The following is an 11151-nucleotide window of genomic DNA, read 5'->3' as shown; positions in this document are numbered from 1 at the left end:
TATTTTGCTGTAAAATTAATTAGAATTAAATTCTGAGAGATTTACCGATATTTTCGGTGAAAAATTAGGTTAGGTCAGGTTGGGCACAGAGTTCTTCGTGTTCGATATCAGGGACCTTGAAAAGTTATAGTCCGATCACAACAATTTTTCCACAAGGGATACCTCAGCTCACATACCGTATTTGAGTAAAGTTTTATTCCGCTATGATCATTGGTTTCTAATGTATATATTATACAGAGAAGGCATCAGATGGAATTCAAAATAGCGTTATATTGGAAGAAGGCGTGGTTGAGAACCGATTTCGCCCATATTTAGTATATGTCATCAGGGTGTTAAGAAAATATTATATACCGAATTTCATTGAAATCGGTCGAGTAGTTCCTGAGTTATGGTTTTTGGTCCATAAGTGGGCGACGCCACGCCCATTTTTAATTTTTAAAAAAAGCCTGGGTGCAGCTTCCTTCTGCCATTTTTTTCGTAAAATTTTGTGTTTCTGACGTTTTTTGTTAGTCGGTTAACGCACTTTTAGTGATTTTCAACATAACCTTTGTATGGGAGGTGGGCGTGGTTATTATCCGATTTCTTCCATTTTTGAACTGTATATGGAAATGCCTGAAGGAAACGGCTCTATAGAGTTTGGTTGACATAGCTATAGTAGTTTCCGAGATATGTACAAAAAACTTAGTAGGGGGCGGGGCCACGCCCACTTTTCCAAAAAAAATTACTTCCAAATATGCTCCTCCCTAATGCGATCCTTTGTGCCAAATTTCACTTTAATATCTTCATTTATGGCTTTGTTATGACACTTTATAGGTTTTCGGTTTCCGCCATTTTGTGGGCGTGGCAGTGGACCGATTTTGCCCATCTTCGAACTTGACCTTCTTATGGAGCCAAGAAATACGTGTACCAAGTTTCATCATGATATCTCAATTTTTACTCAAGTTACAGCTTGCACAGACGGACGGACAGACGGTCGGACGGACAGACAGACATCCGGATTTCAACTTACAAACAACCGTTATGTGAACAAAACTATAATACTCTCTTTAGCAACTTTGTTGCGAGAGTATAAAAATGTCTTCACTAAACTGAGTATTTCTTGGTTTTGACTAATTCTGTTTAATTTTTTTATAATAGGTAAAATGGTTTAATTGAAAAATTGAGAAGTAAAGTCTTCTCTTGACGAACAAAGACCAAATTCTACGAGTCACTCACCATCCCCGTCCTGCTATATGGTGCAGAGCATGGACGATGACAACATGTGAGGTGTCGACGTTAGGAGGTTTCGAGAGAAAGGCTCTGAAACGAAACGATGAAACGATGAGCTGTATGAGATACACGATGCCATTGACATAGTTCAGCGACTTAAGAGACAGCGGCTACGTTGGCTAGGTCATGTCGTCCTAACGCAGTACCCGCCGAGGAAAACAGAAGAAGAGGAAGACTTCCAAAGCGTTAAAAAGACTAGATGGAGAAGGGCCTGGCTGCACTGGGAATTTCTAATTGGCTCCAAATAGTGAAAAAGAAAAACGACTGGCGTGCTGTTGTAAACTCGGTTATATTTGCGTAAGCGACGTCTACACCAATAAAGAAGAAGAAGAAGTTGCTATCGAAAGTGACAAACTGATTACAGCAATATTTTAACTCTTCGGTACATTTTTTGCAGTATTTGCTTCGAAATAAAACTCAGTTGCATCGATGTGTTCTTTATGATCACTTTCTTGAGTCTGCGTGTAGGAAAAAGTATTTCATACCGAGTTTTGGTATTAGTGGACTAAAGGTACAATTGATGCCAATTTGTCAACGTTTTAATTGCTTAGGAACACGACATTCATGACCGATTGTGAACTGGCATGACACTTACTTGCAATAGAGCTTTCGCAAACGCAGAGTCCGCATATTATCCGCCAGTTAAGATTTTTGATGCTTGTAGCCTATCAACGCACGAAATTTTGTTAGTTTTCGAAACTGATGCTACTTAATTCTTCGAACCGATTGTCCAACAGGAACTATTCGACCAGTCTGGTGATAACAACTCTAGTTTTGAATTTAAAAACATATGACGACTGTGCTAGATTAGTTATGTTATATGGCTGATCTGAATATATGATCGTACTTGGACTGGTTTATGATCAACCCTTTAAGAAGCCATGAAATGAGCTCTAACAATTAGATTTTAAGTCTCGACAAAGCGCCTTGTACTCCTTATAACAGGGAAGCTTAGGCAATTGATTGGCAATAGGCAACAGCCTAGCTGGCGGAGGTTTTAGCCTTGATATCGCAAACGTGGGTAAAAGATTAATCTTACAGTTTCGTTCATTTCCTTTCGTTCGTTATTTCTTTTGCGATTTACTTCGGGCCAGAAGGATCTTGCAATCGCCAAGGTGCCAATTGTTATTACCGTGAGCCGTTCGCACTACGTCAGCGAGACTGAAGTGTCTTTCCTTGCCAATTGTGCCAACTGGAAATAAAATAAAAATTTCATCTTTAATTTTTTTTAAGCCATTTTACCTATTATTCAAAAATTAAAAAACAAAAAAAATCAAATATTATATAGTGATTATATTATTAAAATTTACAATTATTTAAAATTTACTCGCAATCAATTTAAATCAATTTTCCTCAAGTACAAAACAGTTAAATGCCATCTAATGCTCATTAAAAAAAGCTAACTATAAGTAAAATAAACGAAATAACAAACTCACACTTACGCAAATTAATGGCGAAAGAAAATCTCAATTAAAAGATTCGCACATTAGCTGGGCAAATGAATTTGTTACTAATTTCAAGCACAAAAATGCTCATCAGAGGAGTCAACAAACCGTGGACAAGTGTTGAATAAGAATGATGTTATCAAGCGGGCATGTATGTATGAACATGTGTGTGTGTGTACGTGTGGGTGAATAATAATTTTGATATATAATTACAATACATTTGTTCGCTATTTTTAATGGCATGCAAAAAAGGCAACGGTACAGCAAAAAAGTAATAATGAAAGCAAAACAAAAACAAAAACACTTAGCATTCTTTGAAAACAAAAAAAACGTCAACTGCGGTTGCACACTATAATACCGTTTACAAATAAAAAAACTTTCATGAAAATACTTGATTTTAATCGATCAATTTGTATGGTAGCTATATGCTATAGTGATCCGATATCGGTGGTTCCGACAAATCAGCACCTTCTTTGAGAGAAAAGAGAGTGTGCGAAATTTCAGATTGATATCTCAAAGTTTGAGGGGCTAATTGACAGACTGACAAATAGACGGTCTATATAAATCGAATAAATCAACTCAGCTCGTCACGCTGATCATTTATATATTATCACCAAAAATTAACTAGAAATTCTAATTTAAATTCCTTGGGTAAATGATAATTCAAAAAAATGTGTGTTTGCTAAGTGGTAGGGCTCTCCTTAATTACTACGCCAAGTATGAGCGCCATCTGTCAAACAAGTTTGTTTACATCAGCTGCTGAAGTCGGTACATCTCAGTAGTGCGTTGCGATTTTTACAATGGATATAAAGACCGAACAAAGAATTTGTATAAAATTTTAATTTCTAACCAAATTTCGAGTGAGGAATCGGTCTGAATGTCGGAAAAGGCTTATTCAGTTTTATCAAAATCATATGCCTACGAATGTAACAGAACCTTAAAAGCCGGCCGAGAGATCGTTGAAGACATGCCTCGTTCTGGACGACCTTTTCAATTGATGAAAATATTAAAAAAGTGTATAATATGGTTCTTGAAAAGTTTTAGAAAGATGGCAAGGAGCTCGACATTTTTCGCGAGTCCTTTTGAATCATTTTATTGGATATTTTGGGTAAGAAATGAATTCTTGCTCGACTTCTCCCAATAAAGGTGGATTCTTTTCAAAAAGAATTCAGTAAATAGATCTCTTTGAACATGCTTGATATTACGAATACCGATATCACATTCATGGGGAGCATTAAAACTGGCGACGAGAGATGGGTTTATGAGTTTGACATGCAAACAAGTCAACAATCATTGGAATGGAATAAAAAAAACGAGCCGAAAGCAAAAAAACCACCCCAAAGTCGAAGGAAAGGCAGGAAGTTTTTAGTGAAAAAATCGTTGAAAGCGGCCGAAATTGTGGAAGAAGAATTTATGGATTTATCATTATAACAATGCACTGTCGCTCGAGCCATGATTGTGACCGAATTTAAAGCCAAAAACGCAACGATACCATCAGCCATAGTATTCACCAGATTTGGCTCCGTGTGATTCTTTCTTGTTCCCCAAACTGAAACTGCTGTTCCGTGGAACCCGTTTTCAGTCGATCGAAGAGATAAAACAAAATTTTTTGGAGGAGCTGAAGGTCATTCCAAAAAGTGCTTATGAAAAGTGTTCCGAGGACTGGAAAAATCGTTGGGTACCCCGTTCAGGGTATAATGACAAATATGAGAAAGCATGCGAAAGAGAGGTGAGTGTGCGCGTGGGTGATGATTTAAATGGAATCCGAGTAGTGTTAACACACACATAGTTACATTGCAAAGCAGCAAAAACTGTTCTGTTATTGCAGTGATTATAAGTTTTTGACAAATGACAGCGTGAGAGTCAGGAATTTCGCGATGATCAGTTTACACTAACACTGACTTTGCGAAAACAAAAAAATAAAAATAACAAAAACAAAATTTGTTACCTGCCCAAATCGGCTGCCTTTTCGTGAAAACGTGAGCAGCATCATTTAATGTTAATTTATTTTTTATTTTTCTTTATCTGAGCCACCCGCACACCCTCCGCGCTGTTGACCATTTCCAGCAGCTACTTTTTGGTAATCACTGGCGGTGCGTAAGCGCGTGTGTCACTGTTGATATTGCTGTTAGCGCTAAGTAACTACATGCACACGTACTTAGCAATAACAATAACAGAGGCGTCAACAGCATTGTGAGTTACTGTTAAGCCAAGCAATTGACGAGCTGTCACCTGTGAATTTGTGTTTGCCGCAAAAAAAGTAGTTGTTTTTCGTATGTTTGTTTGTGTTGTATTTGTTTCGGAATGGTGTGTGTGAGCAGGGCAATACGACTCAGTCAAAATTGTCTCGCACGGAGTTTCAGATATGACAGACACCAAAAATCAACGGTTGTTGCCGGTTGTGCGCGTGGAGCGGCGGATATTTGATTCGAAAAGTAGTTTTCGGTGAATTTCAATTTATTTTATTAGAAAACAATTGAAAAAATACAAAAATCTTACTTGCAGAGTTGACTTAAAAGGTGTGTGTTTGATTTTGCAAAGGACTACAGCTCGCGTTTACGACAAATTTTCAATAAATTTGGTTAAATTTGCTGTACATTGTTTTGATAAAAATACGTTAAATTACAATAAGTTTCGATTTCAACTAATTTAGCATAAGTACGTCATCGCGGTCTCTTGGCCGAAACGTGCTTCAAAAGAATTATGTCAATTTGTGCTGTTGCATTTTTGCTGCTAATGAGTGTTTTGGCAACTTGTTTGTGCTTTCACGCCATATTTATTCAACGGTTCGTGTTTACTGTTAGCACACAAACACATGCAAGATTGGCTGGAAATACATAGAGGTGTGATTACCATGAAGGACTCATAAAGATTCGCGTAGTGTTAATGTACTCGTAGTGACGCTTGAACCCACAAGTGATTATTTGAAAAAAAAAACTAAAATAGCATAAATCATTAAGAATGTAGTAATAAGATTGATTATTGTGTACCCCAACAACAATTACCTTACCCTAAGTAAACGAAAATGCATGTGTCAGGGACTAGCACAACTGACTATTATAACACAGTGAATAATTGGTTATTAATTGAGTGTTATAAGTTGGTGTATAGTAATATACTCGTACAAAAACATTTTTTCAAATCTGTGATTGTGATTAAATTTTCAGAAAAAATTTATAAAATGTGACATTGAAATAAAAAAGCGTAAATAAATTTTTTTTTTTCGCAAACCATATTATTTACATAAGATACTTATAAAAATATAATTAAAAATAATATAATTAAAATTCGGTTGCATTGAAGCTGGACCCACAAAAATAACCAAGTTTTCAGACAAGAACTTAATTTTGATTGTTCAGCTTGTATGACACCAATATGATATCGTCACCTGAAATGCAAATTAACGTAACAACATTTTCAGAAATTTACAGTGGCATGAATGAAACACGAAATAAAATCGAACATGAGTGAAACAAAATATTAATATTGGTTAAAACTGGTTTATATATGACCGCAGAACCAGAAAATGTTGAACATATTTAATATTATGTATATAATTTGAAGTAGTGAAGCGTAATCAATAAGACACTCAATTTCAAACGTGTGCAAAATTTCAGATCATTATCTCCAAAAATGAAGTACTAGTTCGTTTATATACCCAAAGATCGACAGACAAATGGACATTTACTAAATGGGCCCAGCTCTACAGCAGCATTTCGACTGGTAACTGGCGAATGACACGCAGTGTTTTACTCCTAGGCCTAAATCGAAGCGGGATTCTCCGGATAGACTTTAGACTTTACATATCCCCCCCAGGAAAAGGTCTAATGGTCTGATATCGCTCGATCTTGATGGCCAATCGATCGGCCCAAAACGTCAAATAATTTGCTCACGGAAGTGTTCTTTCAATAAAGCCTTTGACTGATGCTATGTGTGGGAAGTGGCGCCGTCTTATTGAAAGCAAATGTCGCCTTGATCACGAGCTTCAATTTCAGGCATCAAATAGTCGGTTATTATGGGGCGATAACGGTCGATATTGACGGTTACGTTCTAATCGGCATAATTTTTGAAGAAATATGGACCGATGATTCTATTGGCCTACAAACCACACCGAACCGTTGTTTTTCTGAATGAAATACCACAATTTTGATTGTATACATACTCATTGAGCCAGAAATTGGCCTCATTGCTGAACAAAATTTTGCTCGCAAACAGTGGGTCTTCTTGGCACTTTTCAAGAGGGCATAGAGCGAAGCGATGTCGCTTGGAATGGTTTAGCGGAGTCAGTTCTTGTAAAAGATGTATTTTGTAGGCTCTTAATTTAAGATCTCGACGTAAAGTGCGCTAAGTCGTTCCATGCGTCAGTCCGAGTTGGTGCGATTGGCTCCGAATCGACTCTCCACAGTCTTCGTGTACACTTTCAGCAACGGCTGCTATATGTTCTTTACTGCGTGCTGGACGTGGTCTATTCGAATTCAGAAATATTATCTATGAATGCTGGGTCCCAAGATGGCCAATTCTGTTGACAATAAATTGAGCGAAGCGCGCGAAACACGATTTGTAAACGATGTTCAGCTGTAAATCTTTTCATGATGAAATGCCAAACAATACTGAACAAAAATAACATGACAGCTTGACACGCTTCACGCGGGTATTGAAAAAAAGTACCTCTGTTTGGATCACCCATTACATACATACACTTTGTAGGATCTCCGACGTTTCTTTGTTTGAACTTTTCCTTATTGGTTATGGCGTAGTTTTTGTTATTTTATTTAGTTATTGCTTAATAAGGACTAATAATTATTTTTTTTGGCTAGAGAGAATACTTGAATCAAAGACTTAGCCTGATTTTGAGCAACCATCATTGAAATTATGGAGCGCTGTTGCAACGTGTAGTAACATTGAAAGATCTCAACCTACAATTTTACTGTTCATAAGTGAAGGTGTCAAAATTGGTTGTAAAGTCGGACCCTTTATCATTTCGACAATATTTGACAATTTAAAAATTCAGTTTAATTTCGAACAAATATTTTTAATATACTTTATTTTGTAAGGATCTAATTAATTATAGAACTTTGTAAAAAATATGTTTAGAGGATGCGAGATCTACATAAATATATTAAATTGAAAGTCTTGAGAGGGACGGTTCCACTACATTTTCGGTATTCATTAAGGTAATTAGAAGAATCCAGCTTACCTCGAACCTCAAACATTTTGTTGCTGAAGAAGGGGAACAGAAGGCATTACTCGATGAAGATTGTTGCCAAATACTGGAGGAGCTTGCAGCTTGAGTCTCCACACCAGCCATTTCAAAACATTTAAAAGCAACCGGATACAATCAAAAGCAGGGAAATTCGGTGTCATTACCGTTAGACATTTGAATATTGCACGAATATTTTAGCTTTATCTTCCATAGGTACTTTAAATTTTTCATCCATCAATATCATTTCTCGGTTTTTACTCCAGATTCTCCTAATTCCCATTTTCTAAATTCTTGTGCACATAACTCAAAATATCAATATAGTTAAGTGAAAAATAAAGAATCTGCGAACTATTTTCGTTCTGAAAAAAACCAAATTCATGATTTTGGAAGAAACAATTCGTAGGATCCTCCATTTTTCCCTTAAAACAAAGAAATCTACAACGTGTTGGAGTTGTAAGGTATATCTTCACTAACCGATTGATAGATCCTGGTATGTTCGGTTAACTGAGGTAACGAGGAAGTCAAGAATAGTCTTACTTAGACAACTAGAAACATCGATCCGTTATAATACCCAGGTCTTTTAAGTTCGAATCAAAAAGACTCTCGCAAAGCGCCTCTAGCCTGCCACAATTTCCCAGCCAATTTCAACTAGCGTAAGCTGAACAGTATAGCAGAAAATGTCTAAATGAGACCGACCGAGTTGGTTAGAGACAAAAAATTTAAAATTAGTAACGAGAAATAGGTAAAGGACGTCTGTTGACTGGTCACTCAGATCTCGAGTTAGACTCTTTTGTTTTTTTTTTCTTTGTTTGATTAGGCAAGAGCTAGGGGTATAGGACACCAGTAATCCTCGGATCATTAAGAAAGCCAAAACAAATATTCATGTCGAAAGCATCGCAGTAACCGCCATTTGTTACTTTCGTGTTCGGTAGTGATACTACGTTGCGTTATTACAACTGGAAAAGCGCGATGTCAATGAAATTTGAGTTTCCCTTTAATGTAATGTCAAGCATTTAATTCACTTTGTTTTTTTCAGATTCTTTGCACTCCACACAGCAACGATGACAGCAATTTATCTGTTGGTTCTAGCGAGCATATTGCAGATACTGAGCTACTCCGATGCTGGTTTCATTGGTAAGTTAAATACATATGTATATGTACATAAGAACACATAATTGAACCTCTTCCACCTTAATTTACTTGCTAGCCTACGAGGACGCACGCAAAGCTGTTATACAAGCCGAGGACTTGCTCATCACCGGCGGTCGCATACATCTTAATGACAAGGAGGATCGAGTTAATGACATATTCATGCGATATAAGTTGGACGAGCTTGGCGCGGGCTTTTACGATTCGGATGTTAATGCAGCGGGTTTGCATTTCTTCAAGGCTAAGCGGCTTGTGGAGAAGAGCAAAGTGCTGAGGTTCCTCAAGCGTATGCCGAAGGGTGCCACCTTACATTTGCATCACTCGGCGAGTGTTTCCTCCGAATGGATGGTACGCAATATTTCCTACATGCCGGGAATGCTGCGTTGCACCAACAATTTGGGCGTCAACGTGTTAAGTTTTCGTAGGACGCCACGTGATCACGGCTGTGTGACACAGTATGTGCGTGTGAGTGACGAACGCTTTCGTTCGGTCAGTCCGGTCGCTTATGATCGGAGCTTTGAGAAGTTGATCAACTTGTATACACCGACGCCGGAAAGTGAGTGGCAGATTGCTTATTTTTAGTTTTAAAGTATTGGAGACATATTTGTGCAAATAAGAATGAACTTTTAATATTTCACAGCTGATTATCCAACGATAAAGCATGTCTGGCGTAAATTTCAGAATATGTTTAGCACGATAAACGATGTATTGCGTTACTTGCCGGCTTTTCGTGCCTACACTTGGCGTATGCTGGAGGAGTTATACGAGGATAACGTGATGTATGCGGAGGTGCGAATGGATTTCAAAGAGGTGGGTACTTAGAAGTCCTTTCCGATCTTTCACTCTTTATCTTTCCTTTTTGGCCCAGCTCTATGACTATAGTGGACGCATTTTCCCACCGGAGCGTTCCGTTCGTGAGGTATTGACTATCGTGGAAGACTTTCGTCGCGTACATCCGAACTTTTTGGGTATCAAGGTGATTTTTTCAACACATCGTAATGTTGAACGAACGCGTGTTTTCGAGAATTTTGAAATGTTTAAAACGTTGCAGTGAGTTTTAAAAAAATATATTCAAAAAGCTTTTCTTCGTCTACTAATCGAATTCATATCAGCACAGCGAATCCCGAATTCATTATTGGTTTCGATTTAGTCGGACAGGAGGATCTTGGTAAACCTTTACACAATTTCATCGGCGAGTTGGCGGATCTGCCGAAGAGCGCGAAATACTTCTTTCATGCCGGCGAAACGAGTAAGTCTTATCCTTTCCAGCTTAATTATATAAACATTAATAATAATCTTCAATTATGGCAAATTTTTAGATTGGTATGGTGCCTCTACCGATTTCAACCTTTTGGATGCGCTCTTGTTGAACACCACACGCATCGGTCACGGTTTTGCGTTGATGAAGCATCCGGTTTTGTGGAATGCCGTGAAGAAGCGCAATGTGGCCATCGAAGTAAGTCCACTCTCGAATCAGATACTGCACTTGGTGGCGGATTTGCGCAATCATCCGGGCAGCTTTTACATGTCTCAGAACCTACCAATGGTTATTTGCAATGATGATCCCGGCTTTTGGGACACCAAGGGGCTGAGCTATGATTTCTACTATGCAATTATGAGTTTAGCACCAAATCATGTGGGTTTGAAGACGTTAAAGAGTCTTGTTTGGAATTCGATTCGGCACTCAGTGTTGACAAGACGAGAAGAGACTGTTGCCTTTGAGAACTTGGAACGTTTGTGGGATCAGTTCATTAATGATGTATTACAAGGCAGTGTTGTTTGATGTAACAGTTTATTAGGGGTTGTAGTAGAACAAAAAGGATATCATAAGAAATTGTCACTAATAAAATTTTTAATATTAAGAAAATTCGTCTTACATTATTTCTTCCGCATAGAATAGAATTGTTTGCACCACGATCTACGGTGTGTATTGCCCTCCACTCTATCACATGTACTAGTAGAGGTCAAGAATTCTGATGAGCTCCAGGAACTCTCTGAGAACTATTGAGGCGATGTGACCACCATCCACTTATATGGACACTTCAGCCTGAGGTGCTCAAGAGTTTCCGGGCTACAAGCCTCAAA

General features: G+C 37.8%; 1 protein-coding gene across 1 annotated transcript; it reads left to right on the top strand.

The window, feature by feature from the left end:
* Positions 1-5096: 5096 nt before the first annotated feature.
* LOC105226374 (adenosine deaminase 2) lies at positions 5097-10926 on the top strand. Its single transcript, XM_049447410.1, has 7 exons — positions 5097-5233; positions 8954-9051; positions 9125-9622; positions 9707-9876; positions 9935-10116; positions 10179-10315; positions 10386-10926. The coding sequence occupies exons 2-7, from the start codon at positions 8979-8981 to the stop codon at positions 10847-10849; spliced, it is 1524 nt and encodes a 507-aa protein (XP_049303367.1). The 5' UTR covers positions 5097-5233; positions 8954-8978; the 3' UTR covers positions 10850-10926.
* The last annotated feature ends 225 nt before the right edge of the window (positions 10927-11151 follow it).

The sequence above is a fragment of the Bactrocera dorsalis genome, chromosome 2 (genome assembly GCF_023373825.1).
Source record: "Bactrocera dorsalis isolate Fly_Bdor chromosome 2, ASM2337382v1, whole genome shotgun sequence".
Classification (NCBI taxonomy): Eukaryota; Metazoa; Arthropoda; class Insecta; order Diptera; family Tephritidae; genus Bactrocera; species Bactrocera dorsalis.
Note: the sequence above shows the minus strand (reverse complement) of the source record. Positions and strands in the feature narration are given on the sequence as shown.

Coding starts and splice junctions, on each gene's coding strand:
- LOC105226374 (XM_049447410.1), top strand. CDS start 8,979: ATGACAGCAATTTATCTGTTGGTTCTAGCGAGCATATTGCAGATACTG. Junction 9,052..9,124: donor CTCCGATGCTGGTTTCATTG/GTAAGTTAAATA, acceptor TTTACTTGCTAG/CCTACGAGGACGCACGCAAA. Junction 10,117..10,178: donor GAAATGTTTAAAACGTTGCA/GTGAGTTTTAAA, acceptor AATTCATATCAG/CACAGCGAATCCCGAATTCA.